At 45.1% G+C, this 13,465-nt stretch overlaps 1 protein-coding gene across 1 annotated transcript in view; it reads left to right on the forward strand.

Annotated features, from left to right (window-relative positions):
- Positions 1–6,394: 6,394 nt before the first annotated feature.
- CMTM4 (CKLF-like MARVEL transmembrane domain containing 4) overlaps positions 6,395–13,465 on the forward strand; it is a 22,264-nt gene continuing 15,193 nt past the window's right edge. The window contains exon 1 of the mRNA XM_011932100.1: positions 6,395–6,566. Coding sequence (XP_011787490.1) covers positions 6,429–6,566 — 138 coding nt within the window. The 5' untranslated portion in view covers positions 6,395–6,428. The remainder of the gene's footprint in view (positions 6,567–13,465) is intronic.

Here is a 13,465-nt window from a genome sequence, read left to right on the forward strand (position 1 = left end):
TTAGCCAGGATGGTCTCGATCTCCTGACCTCGTGATCCGCCCGTCTCGGCCTCCCAAAGTGCTGGGATTACAGGCTTGAGCCACCGTGCCCGGCCCAACAGGTAGTTTTTATTTCAGCAGTGAGTAGATTTCACTGTGCTAGAGAAAATGTTAACATTTTGCTTTGTCTAGTGTCAGGCAAAAAAATGTTTTGCTTGTAACAGCGGAGTATTAGAAATCATCTAAATGCCTATCAAGAGGGGATCAATTAAATTGTAGTATGTGTATAGAGGTGTATATGTGTATATTTATGTAACTACATGTGAATACTATGTAATTATTAAAAATAACATCTATATGTGGAAATACCTGTGGATACACTATTTAGCAGAAAAAGTGGGCTAGAAAACAAGATGTATGATATGTATTTTATGGTTTAAATAGGTGTTATAACATGTTATTTCCTTATTTGGTATATAGCATTTTATCACTCGTAGATCCTTTTACATATATTTTTGCTTGGGTTTTGAACACAGTGACCATTGAGGTTTGGAGAGGAGGCAGGTATCATTTTATGGGTGAGAAGCTAATAGGGAAATAACATAGTGAGGCAGTAAGAACTGGAGAGACTGAGAATCAAATCTTGGCTATTATATCCTGGCACAGCTTCTTGCTATCTATGTGTCACAGAACCTTAATTTCCTTATCTGTAAAATGGGACTAATATCTACTTCATAAGGTTGTGCTGGGGAACTAAATGATAAAAAAGCAAGAAGTGCCTATCAGGTGTTGGATTTGTAGGTACTTGTAATCAATGAGTAATGAGTAGAATATTAATGTTTTATAACAACAAGAGTTTTCCCTCCCTGATATATTATTTGTTGCTGCATAACTAATTATCCTAAAACTTTGTGACTTAAAACAAGACATCTTAGGTGTTTCACAGTGGTTCAGACCAGTAATCCCAGTGCTTTGGGAGGCTGAGGCGGGAGGATCGCTTGAGGCCAGGAGTTTGAGACCACCCTGTCTCCACAAAATAAAGAAATATCTGGGCATGGTGGTGTGCACCTGTAGTTCCAGCTACTCAAGAGTTTGAGGTGGGAGGGTCACTTGAGTCTAGGAGTTCAAGGTTGCAGTGAGCTATGATTGCATCACTGCACTCCAGCCTGGGTGACAGAGGAAGACCCTGTCTTAAAAAAGCAAACAAACAAAAATCAGATCTTTCTTTTCTTTTTTTTTGAGACGGAGTCTGGCTCTGTCACCCAGGCTGGAGTGCTGTGGCCGGATCTCAGCTCACTGCAAGCTCCGCCTCCCGGGTTCACGCCATTCTCCTGCCTTAGCCTCCCGAGTAGCTGGGACTACAGGCGCCGTCACCTCGCCCGGCTAGTTTTTTGTAGTTTTTAGTAGAGACGGGGTTTCACCGTGTTAGCCAGGATGGTCTCGATCTCCTGACCTCGTGATCCGCCCGTCTTGGCCTCCCAAAGTGCTGGGATTACAGGCTTGAGCCACTGCGCCCGGCCCAGATCTTTATTTTCTTTTCATTTCTGTGTGTCAGGAATTTGGAAGGTGGCTTTGCTCTGGTTCTCTCAGGAGGTTGCAGTCAAGCTTTCGGCTAGGGCTGCGTCATCTGAAGGCTTGCCTGGGACTGGAGGACCCATGTCTAAGATGGCTTGTTCAACATGGCTGTTGGCAGGAGGCTTTAGGTCTTGGCACTTACACCTTTCCATAGGGCTGCTTGAGTGCCCTCAAGACTTGGCAACTGGTTTTTCCCCATCATGAGTGATCCAAGAGAGAGCAAGGCAGGAACCATGCTAACTTTTCTGACTCAGCCTGTGCAGTCACACACCTGTGAAGTCATTTCTACAAGGTAATAAGTCAGCCCTGTTCATTGTCACAAGGGTCTTCTCACTCTCCTCCCAGCTTCTGCCCTCGTCCTCACTGTAGTCTGTTCTCCACGAAGTAGCTGGTGGCCTTTTAAGACCCAAAGGAGATCCTGCCACTCTCTGGTGCTTCCACCACACTCACAGTGGGAGCCGCAGATCTCACTGCACCCAAGGGCTCTTTGGGTCTGACCTCCCTCATGTGATTCTCCCCAGGGGCCACCTGACCCCCTTCCCAGGGATCTCACCTCACTCCTCCTTCTGCCTCCAGTGTTCTTTCTACAGACAGCTGTCCCTTATATTTGACAACTCTGTCTCAAATAGCACCCTCCAGGGACACTCTGTCTAAACTTCATTTATTTTTATTATTATTTTTTGAGGCAGAGTCTCACTCTATTGCCTAGGCTGGAGTGCAGTGCAGTGGTGCGATCTCAGCTCACTGCAACCTCTGCCCCCAGGCTCAAGCAGTTCTCTTGTTTCAGCCTCCTGAGTAGCTGGGATTACAGGCGTGTGCCACCATGCCCAGCTAATTTTCGTATTTTTAGTAGAGATGTGGTTTCACCATGTTGGCCAGGCTGATCTCGAACTCCTGACCTCATGTGATCCGCCCGCCTCTGCTTCCCATATTGCTGGGATTACAGGCATGAGCCACTGCACCCGCCTTAAACTTTATTTTGTTTTATGTTAAATTTCTTTTAGACAGAGTCTCACTCTGTCACCCAAGCTGGAGTGCAGTGGCACAGTCTCCACTCACTGCAACCTCCGCTTCCCAGGTTCAAGAGATTCTCATGCATTAGCCTCTCTAGTAGCTGGGATTACAGGTGTGCAGTACCACGTCCTGCTAATTTTTATATTTTTAGTAGAGACAAAGTTTTGTCATGTTGGCCATGCTGGTCTGGAACTCCTGGCCTCAAGCTATCTATCCGCCTCAGCCTTTTGAAGTGCTGGGATTACAGGCATGTGCTAGCATGCCCAGCTAATTTTTGTATTTTTAGTAGAGACAGGATTTCGCCATGTTGGCCAAGCTGGTATGGAACTCCTGGCCTCAAGCAATCCACCCGCCTCAACCTTCTGAAGTGCTGTAATCCCAAAGGGATTACAGGCGTGAGCCACTCTTCCTGTTCTCTGTGTCTAAATTTTCAAACACCTTTGCCCCAGCTATGCTTTGTTCAGCTTTCCTGCTTCCATTTTTCTCCTTCATTCTTATCACTGTCTCACTCACTCTGTTTTTAAATGTAATTTAAAAAAAAAAAAAAAACCTCCTTTATTAGACTGTTAGCTAAGAGCAGGAATTTTTGTCCATTTTGTTCACTGCCACAACGAATGGTCTATTAGATTTGCATATCCATGAAGCCATTTTTATGTTAATATTTAAGAATGTAGGTGTTACCTCCCCACACAAATATGGTTGAAGTTAGCATACCAGAAACATTTGTAACTCATCAGTACAGTGCGTTATTTCTTGCCCAGGATTACTAGATCTGATTACTGGGGTGAAAAAAAGGAGAAAGTTTAGGAGTTTCCCTTATGTGAACTATTTCTTTTGTGAATTGATTGCAAGTTACACATGTAATTCAGATGGAAAATTAAAGTCTATGGTGCCATAGAGAATTACAAGAAGAGCCATTAGGAGAAGCACAGTGTGTATATTTAATGACCCATATCTTTTGTGTTATTGACAAGTAAAAATTTCTGTATTTACCGTGTACAGCATGATGTTTCTAAATGTGTATTCAATGTGGAATGGCTTAATCCAGCGAGGTAATGTGCATTATCTCACATACTTACCTTTTTTTTTTTTTTTTTGGTGGGGGGTGAGAACACTTAAAATCTACTCTTTCTGTTTGTTTTGTTTTTGTTTTTTTGAGATGGAGTCTCACTCTGTCGCCCAGGCTAGAGTGCAGTGGCGCGATCTTGGCTCACCACAACCTCCACCTCCTGGGTTTCAAGCGATTTTCCTGCCTCAGCCTCCCAAGTAGCCAGGATTACAGGCGCCCACCACCATGTCCATCTAATTTTTGTATTTTTTTTTTCTTTTTTGAGACGGAGTCTCGCTCTGTCGCCCAGGCTGGAGTGCAGTGGCCAGATCTCAGCTCACTGCAAGCTCCGCCTCCCGGGTTTACGCCATTCTCCTGCCTCAGCCTCCGGAGTAGCTGGAACTACAGGCGCCCACCACCTCGCCTGGCTAGTTTTTTGTATTTTTTAGTAGAGACGGGGTTTCACCGTGTTAGCCAGGATGGTCTCGATCTCCTGACCTCGTGATCCGCCCGTCTCGGCCTCCCAAAGTACTGGGATTACAGGCTTGAGCCACCGCGCCTGGCCTTAATTTTTGCATTTTTGGTAGAGATGGGGTTTCACCATGTTAATCAGGCTGGTCTCGAACTCCTGACCTCAGGTGATCCACCTGCCTCTGCCTCCGAAACTGCTGGGATTACCGGTGTGAGCCACCACGCATGGTGGAGAAACACTTTTAGTAACTACACTACAACTTTTATGTTCAGAAATTTTTGCCTTTACTCTTACCATATCTAAAATCTACTCTTAACAATACAATGCAATACATTGTTGTTGACTAAGTCACCATATTGTCCAATAGATCTCTTGAACTTATTCTTTCTGTCTAACTGAAATTTTGTATCCTTTGACTAAGAAGACTGGCATCTTTAATGTGTTGACTTAGAAAAGACCACATATTGTTAGGAAAGAGGTTCTATGTAGAAGACAGTTGACAATGGGAAAGGCATAACCACTCTTCCATTCACCTGAAGACACTGACCAGGCAGCCAGGAATTGTAAATGTGGGTTTTCTAATGGCTCATTCAGCCCCCGTCTGCTGGCTATGTGCAAGTTACTGTGCTTGGTGTCTTGGGAGTAGATGGGGAAGGACTTCCCTGCCCCCTAAAAGCTCAGGAGGCAGAGGCTGCAAGATGGTAAGGATAGAATGCAATCACAGGCGAACCAGCTTTCCTGGTAGAGAGTAGGATAAGCTGATGTCTGGCAGGGACAAGCAGTCAGGGAAGACATGGGGAGGAGGTGGTGGCAGCATCAAGTGGAGCATTGGAAAGCACCAGTAGGACTTCAGCAGGTGGAGAAAGGCCCCAGAACAGCCTGTGCCTTGGATGCTGCTGGCACTTTAATCATCTGAAGATCTCATCAGAAAGCAGATTCTGATTCTGTAGTTCAAGGGGAGGAAGCAGAGATTCTACATTTCTCACAAACTCTAAAGGATAAGTCTCTAGAGGACCACAGAGCTGCCTGCCTCTGCTTCCTTGTCCTGTGAAGTGGAGGCCAGCCTGGAAGCAGCGGCACAGGCTTCAGATGCCACTGAACTGAGCGGAGCGAGAGCCCAAGACTGATCTGGCTTTAGGTGCTCGAAACCTTTCTTTGATCACAGGGCCATTAACTCTGCCTTTGGGCCTCCTCCTTCTCCTGAAATCCCCTTTTAAAAGTTCACTTGGTAATTTCCATCGATATCTATTTGATTTTATGATCTGTGAACTCTTAGGACATATTGCCAGAATGTTACTTTGGTCCTTCAGAAAAAAATATTTATTCTTTTTTCTTTTTTTGAGACGGAATTTCGTTCTTGTTGCCCAGGCTGGAGTGCAATGGTGCGATCTCAGCTCACTGCAACCTCCACCTCCCAGGTTCATGCGATTCTCCTGCCTCAGCCTCCTAAGTAGCTGGGATTACAGACATCCGCCACCATGCCCAGCGAATTTTGTATTTTTAGTAGAGATGGGGTTTCTCCATGTTATTCAGGCAGGTCTCGAACTCCCGACCTCTGGTGATCCACCCACCTCGGCCTCCCAAAGTACTGGGATTACAGGCTTGAGCCACAGTGCCCAGCCTAGAAATTTATTCTATTATTGGTAGATTTCTTAATATTTTTTAATAAGCTGCCATCTTCTTGTGATCAAGTTCAAAAAATATATTTTTTAAAACCATATGAATTAATGAGGTGGGCCTCTTGTTCCCGCCTAATTGGGGAAAGAGGAGATTATACCAATCATCATTTTAAAGCTGTCAGGAGTCTCAGTTAACCTGTGTGACTTTAGCAGGAGCCACCAAGGTAACTGCAGATGGCCTAAGTTGGACACCATCAGAATTCTGCTCTTGCAGTGTTTGGGATAATTGTGGTGGAGACCATGAATTAGAAACACACATAGGCAATACCCACTTACTTATTGGTGGCAGGGGAAGACCTAGAAACATCGTAGAGATGTTTCTGCTTCCTCCCAAGGGCCAGCAGTTTACACCCGCGGGCCACATCACACCAGACTGATTTTAGTGTATGTAGTGGGCCTTCACTGTTTACATTAGTAATTTGATCCTTTCATTAAGACCCCTACACCTATTCTTTATGTAAGAATTGAAGCAGGTCTGATTTCCGACAGTTACAATGCTGTCCCCAGTATATTGGGGCAATATATTGTTGTTGTTCAGTGTTATTTAAGCATGGCAGGTACGTATGTCCACAGATGTATACTAAATATATACATACATATATGTTTTCAATTTTCTTCCTAGATCTTGGCCCTGATTGCATTCATCTGCATAGAGACCATCATGGCGTGCTCCCCGTGTGAAGGCCTCTACTTTTTTGAGTTTGTGAGCTGCAGTGCGTTTGTGGTGACTGGCGTCTTGCTGATTATGTTCAGTCTCAACCTGCACATGAGGATCCCCCAGATCAACTGGAACCTGACAGTGAGTACAAGTGGCCACTCTGGCCATGAAAGGATCACGCGCCGGTTGGCTCCAAGGAAAAGTTGGAATCTCTCCAGGTTGTGTTTGGTTCTAGTTCATTTTGATCCTTAAATATTCCATTTTAATTCAACTGTGAAATTTTAAATTTCTTTACTGGGTTGAGTAAAACTACAAAATAAGCTGAATCTTAACTAATGGGAGAAACATCGTAACAATTATTTTGGCCACTTTAAATATGTCATTTCAGTTTTGCAATCATCTGAGAAGACTGGTCATGTTGATATTTGGAGAATATGGGAAATAAAATAATATGGTGTAGACATTTACATATTTTTCAGACTGGACCTAAAAACCATTTATAAAAATATTGATTCTGGAAGAATTGAAAATGTGAATGAAAATGCCAATAACTTACAGAGCCTAGGAATTTTTTTTTTTTCGAGGTGGAATCTCGCTCTGTCACCCAGGCTGGAGTGCAGTGGCAAGATCTCGGCTCACTGCAAGCTCCGCCTCCCAGGTTCACGCCATTCTCCTACCTCAGCCTCCCGAGTAGCTGGGACTACAGGTGCCTGCCACCATGCCCGGCTAATTTTTTTGTATTTTTTTTAGTAGAGACAGGGTTTCACTGTGTTAGCCAGGATGGTCTCAATCTCCTGACCTCGTGATTGAGGTCAGGAGACTTGCCTCAGCCTCCCAAAGTGCTGGGATTACAGGTGTGAGCCACGCGCCCAACCTGAGCCTAGGAATATTATTAAATTCAAAGCAACTAGGAGGACCTGGGGGGTTTGGTGGTTTGATCAGAAAATCTTGAGTGGAAACCTGCCCTTTTCTCCTCATGGTTTGGGTTCTTAGCCCTGTTTGGCCACCCTTGTTAATCAGACGGGAAGCACAGAGCTGGTCAGTCCTAGACTCCCTTTCCTAGACCTTGTCCTTACTGTGCTGAATGAGAAAGGGATTTTAATATCATTTGGTTTTCTTGATATTTATTTGCAAATTAGCATGTGCAAGAGCTTAAAGGGAGTCAGTCGGGGAAATCCACGTAAGCACGGTCGGCTGCCTCACCCTGCTGTGCCTGTGGGATGAAAATGCTGTGGAAACCTCAGCTGCTGAGGGGGAAGCAGGAGGAGAGCGCCTCAGACCAGCTACCCTTGCCTGAGATCGGGAGCCACACAGAAGCCACACATGGCTCTGTGTTTGGCTGCTGCTGGGCCCGTGAGAAAGTGTGGGCCCCAAGGAGGAGGCTGGAGCTGCCACCTCCTTGGCAGGGCTGCTCTCCCAGTGTGCCCTGGGTGGGGGAGGTCCTCCTTACAGGTGCTCTCTGGGTTGTCCTACCCAGCACAGACTCCTAAAGGAGGAAAAATAAAAGGAGAGCTGCTGATCTAGAAAAGTAGATGTCAGTTAAAAACTTAGCTGTTTTTTGTCTTAGCACTGAAAGCTGAGAAAAATGTGTGGTGGTATTTTAAATTTAAGCTCTAAAACCTCTAGATAACTAGAAGTATTTTGTCTGAGTTTTTGTGACAGGTTGTAATGTCTCAACTATTTTTAAAATGAGGTTTATGTTATCCATAAGAAAATGCTTACAGAGCATGTAGTAGACAGTTTAAGGGAACTTTGCAAACCTCCCGCAGTTAAAATGCTCATACCATGGATGCAGGGTCAAGGTCAAGGTCAGCATCTTGTTCATTGCTATCGTACTTGTCTGGTGTTCCTGAAGCCTGTCAATAAATATTTGTTGAGTAAGGGGCTGGGCTGTGAAACCCTGCAGGAGGACCTATTTGACAAAGAGGCAGCTGCTGGAAAGGTTAAGACTGTAGGCATTGAGTCAAACAGACCGGGCTGGGTTCAAGTCCAAGGCGGCTGCTAAAACGGGCTGTGCATGACCCTTGGCTAGTCACTGAGAGCCCTACATTGGTGAAGTGTCAGCACTGGTAAAGTGGAGATAATTTTTTTTTACAGGTTTTTTTTTTAAGTATAAGATGAGGTAATGTGTGTAAAGACACCTGGTAAGGCCTCAAACCAGTGGGTGCTGCAGCCATTGCCATGATGTTAATCTCACCTGAGTAAGAGGTGTCCTGGCACGCTGCTGTCATGTTATCCACACTGTTCCCCTGTTTACTTCCACCAGGTTTGACTTGACCCCCTTAATTCTGTTTTGTCAGTTTATCTGACAGCCATTAATCTGTTAAAAGACTTCACGCTTCAGAGTTCTTACTAATTTATGCCAGCGTTTATCCCCAGAAATACCTACTTTTTGTTGTTGTTGTTTGTTTTTTGTTTTTTTGAGACAGAGTCTTGCTCTGTTGCCCAGGCTGGAGTGCAGTGGCATGATCTCGGCTCACTGTAACCCACACCTCCTGGGTTCAAGTGACTGTCCTGCCTCAGCCTCCCTAATAGCTGAGATTATGGGCATGCACCACCACGCCCAGCTAATTTTTGTATTTTTAGTAGAGATGGGGTTTCACCATGTTGGCCAGGCTGGTTTCAAACACCTGACCTCAGGTCATCCACCCACCTTGGCCTCCCAAAGTGCTGGGATTACAGGCATGAGCCACCATGCCCGGCCCAGAAATACCTATTTAGTGAGCTTTCTGGAATTCTGCTTTTTCTGTTTTAATCATGAAAGATTTTCCACTTGTTAACTACCACACTACTATGTCACCAGTCATGTTGAGGTGCATCTCTTCCCTTGGGAAGTTGATACTCCTTCTTTTCTCTGAGTGGTGGTGGCCTGGGTCTGTGGCTGGGTGGTGATGTGATCACTTGAGAACACCATGCTGTTCGTTGGGATCCATTCCAGGCTTTCTACTCTTTTGGAGCAGGTAAAAGCTGTGTGTTTGCCCAACACAAGGCCATATATATTACATGAACTTGAGGAGATGGTACCTTTTTTTTTTTTTGAGATGGAGTCTTGCTCTGTCGCCTAGGCTGGAGTGCAATGGTGTGATCTCGGCTCACTGCAACCTTTGCCTCCTGGGTTCAAGTGATTCTCCTGTCTCAGCCTGCTGAGTAGCTGGGATTACAGGCGTGCGCCACCATGCCCAGCTAATTTTTGTATTTTTAGTAGAGACAAGGTTTCGCCACATTGGCCAGGCTGGTCTCCAACTCCTGACCTTAGGTGATCTGCCCACCTCAGCCTCCCAAAGTGCTGAAGTTACAGGTGTGAGCCACTGCGTCCAGCCAAGATGGTACCTATTAAAGGCAGCTCGTGTCCAGTGTTCTCTGAGAGGGGTGAAAAAGTGAGCTCCTCAGGGCCCATCTTAGCTCATCAACTCGCTACAGAAGGGTTAGCCTTGGCTGTGTTGTGTTTCTATAACAAGGTGGTGGGAGTATTGGAAGTATTTTGGTCTCCAGCAGAGCCAGCCTGATGGTTAAAATAGGGTATGATTGGTATGGATTTAAAAACATAGGTCATTCCAGGAGTCCAGGTTGACATAAATATGGATGAGAAATGATAAATAAGGAGGACAATGCATAATTTTCTGCAAGCATAATTTGATGGAATTTGAAAGATTCTGTTAATGTCAAGTTTTTGGTTTGGGTTGTTTTTTTTGGATGGATTGTGGGACTTGTTCTTTTATATATATATATATATACTTTTTTATTTTTTGAGACGGAGTTTCGCTCTTGTTGCCCAGGCTGGAGTGCAATGGTGCAATCTTGGCTCACCACAACCTCCACCTTCTGGGTTCAAATGATTCTCTTGCCTCAGCCTCCCGAGTAGCTGGTATTACAGGCATGCACCACCATGACCGGCTAGTTTTTTTGTATTTTTAGTAGAGCGGGGGTTTCTCCATGTTGGTCAGACTGGTCTTGGACTCCCAACCTCAGGTGATCTGCCCGCCTCAGCCTCCCAAAGTGCTGGGATTACAGGCGTGAGCCACCACACCTGGTGATACTTGTTTTGCTCTGTGTCCTAGGAGCTCACACACTCACATATTCCACCCCTGTTTACTTTGATTAGTGCCACAGGGCTCCTCCTTTCCTCCCCTTCCCTTCTGGGATGTGGTGCTATCTAAAAGGCATGTCTGATCCTCCCCCATCCCAAAAGCCTGCCAGTGGCTCCTACTCAACTGGCCCTAGAGCCCAGGGCCAGCTCAGCCAGACTTCCCTGAAGAGGAGCTCTGCACCTGCCTTCTCTACTTCCCCCTCTCCTAATCTCTCTTTTCTAATCTCTTATTGTCAAATTCTGAAAAAATTATGAAAGTAAATATGGAGTTTAATATACAGTCACCACCTGGGTCAACAAATAGGAGATTGTCAACACCCCAGAAGCTTCCCATGTGTATTTTCCAGCCAAACACACCTCCTGCCCCTTCCCCCAGTCCACCATCCTGACTATGTGGTGGTCTTGCCCAATTCATCTTCAGCCCACTCCAGTCTGGCGGCATTGAAAGTCCCCTGGTCAGGAGCCTGGGATGGGGCCTCCGTGTTCCTGGATCCTCTGGTTGCTCTTAGGTTCTCACCCTACCCAACATCCTGGCAGTGTCTGCTATGGGGCACTCTGTCCCTCCTGCCATACTCTCTCATCTCGCATCCTGAGCCCCTACACTGTCCTGTTTTTCTTCTTCTGCTTTGGTCGCCTTTTCTTAGTGGGGTCTGTGGCCCCGGAGACCTCTTAGGCGTCTATCTCAGAACCTAGGCCGGGTGCTGTGGTGGGTTGAGAACAGTTGGCAATCACCCATAGCGTCCACTGGCTGAGCCCTGAGCCCTTGTGTTTTTTTTTTTTCTGATACCAAATACAGTTTCCACACCAAGCTGTCCTGTAATTCTTTGACACTGACTGGGTGCTCAAAAGTTCCATTCAATTCTGACACTAACTCTCAGAGTTAGCACAGATCCCACAGATGAGGGCCCAGTCCCACAAGATGGCCCCACTTTAGACACCAGCTGCAAAAGGGGCGCCCAGGCACTTCTGTCTGGCTGAGTACAGATTCGATGGTTTCCACCGCCCCTCCTCAGGTTCAGTCATTTTCTGCAGTGACTCACAGGACTCAGGAAGGTGCTTTACTTAAACAATCACTGATATGTTTTAAAGGATACAACTCAGGAACAGCCACATGGGAGAGATCCATAGAGTGAGGCTGTCAGATGCAGGAGCCTCCGTCCTTATGGAGTCAGAATGAGCTCCACTCAGAAGCTCCCCAGACCCCATCGTTTAGGTATTTTTTCTGGAGATTTCACTAGGTAGGCATGACTCATTGGCCATTTGGTGATTGAACTCAATGTCCAGCTCCTCTAACTTCCCTGGAGGTCCAGGGGATGGGGCTGAAAATTCCCACTCTCTAATCACCTGGCTGGCTTTTCTGGTGACCTGCCCTTATCCTGAAGCTGTCTACCACCCTGTTCCCACAAAAGTCACTTCATTAGCGTAAACTTGGGTATGATTGAAAGGGACTCATTATGAATAACAAAAGACGCTCATATCACTCACGAGATTCAAGGATTTGATTAAATATTTTTTATTATAGCACACTCATTCTTTCTGGGACTCAGTTTCCTCATCTATGAAAGTAGAACAAAATGTGTTCATTTTGGATCATAATTAAGTTAGAATTCACTGGGAGCGATGTGATTGGTACAGTGACTCCATAGATAGTAGCTGCTACTGTCATCAACATTATAATTGTCCCTTTGATCCTGGGGCTGTTCAAGCACAAGTGAGTGCAAAGCGTGGGCCGAGTGCTTGCAAACGTTCTTGTCTCCTGGATGTGTAGGACAGAGGCTAGAGCCAGCCACACAGCACATTGGTTTGAGGGCCAACCAGGACTGCAGTGACAGCCCCAGGCTGATTCTGTGTACAAATATTTCATCTGTTATCAGTTCAGCCTTGATTTGTTTCATGGCCCAGTAACTCAAGTGCTTGATGCTGACTAAGATTGGCAGTATTCCAGTATTGAGCCTTTCGAATTGTGTGAATAATAAGTGCTTATTGTAAAAAAAAAAAACAAAACAAAAAACAAACCAAAAAACCCCCCAAAACTAGAAGATAATAGGTAATTTTAAAAAAATCATCTGATGACTGAAGAGAAATGAAAACTTGTCCATACAGAAGCTTGTAGGTTCACAGCTACATTATCTGTAATAACCAAAAAGTAGAAATAAATGTCCATCAACTGATGAAGGATAAATAACATGTGGTGTATCTATACAATGGACTATTATTCAGTAATAAAAAGGAATGAGTACTGATACATGCTACAACATGAATAAACCTTAGAACCATTATACTAAATGGAAGAGGCCAGGCACGAAAGACATGTTATATCATTCTGTTTGTATGAAATGTCCAGAATATTTGTGTATTTGTGGCAGAGTTCACACACGCGCGCACGCGTGCGCATGCACACACACACACACACACACACACACACACACACACACACACAGTGTCCAGAATAGGCAAATCCATAGAGACAGAAAGCAGATTGGTGGTTGCCTAGGGTTGGGGGAGGAATGAGGAATAACTGCTAATGCGTACAAGGCTGTTTTTGGAGTGCTAAAAACGTTCTAAAATTACATTGTGATTGAATTGTATACTTTAATTGGGTGTATGTTATGGTATGTGAATTATATCTCAATAAAGCTGTTTAAAAATACGTGATATGACCCACTGAAGGGTAACCACTTAAAACACTTGAGTATGAATCCTAAACCGTTCTCTCTAGACTGCTTTTCGCCTATGCCACTCCCAGCCTCCACTATGATATTTAAGATGGATTTCCAACTGTAGGATTCATAGGAAAATGACAGGAACCTCTTTAAAACCCTTGATACCTATTGGCAGTGGTTTTCCAGGAAGTTGTGTCATTGTTTTTTTTTTTTTAGAGACGGAGTCTGGCTCTGTCACCCAGGCTGGAGTGCAGTGGCTGGATCTCAGCTCACTGCAAGCTCCGCCTCCC

The sequence above is a fragment of the Colobus angolensis genome, unplaced genomic scaffold (genome assembly GCF_000951035.1).
Source record: "Colobus angolensis palliatus isolate OR3802 unplaced genomic scaffold, Cang.pa_1.0 Scaffold93, whole genome shotgun sequence".
In the NCBI taxonomy this organism is placed as follows: domain Eukaryota; kingdom Metazoa; phylum Chordata; class Mammalia; order Primates; family Cercopithecidae; genus Colobus; species Colobus angolensis.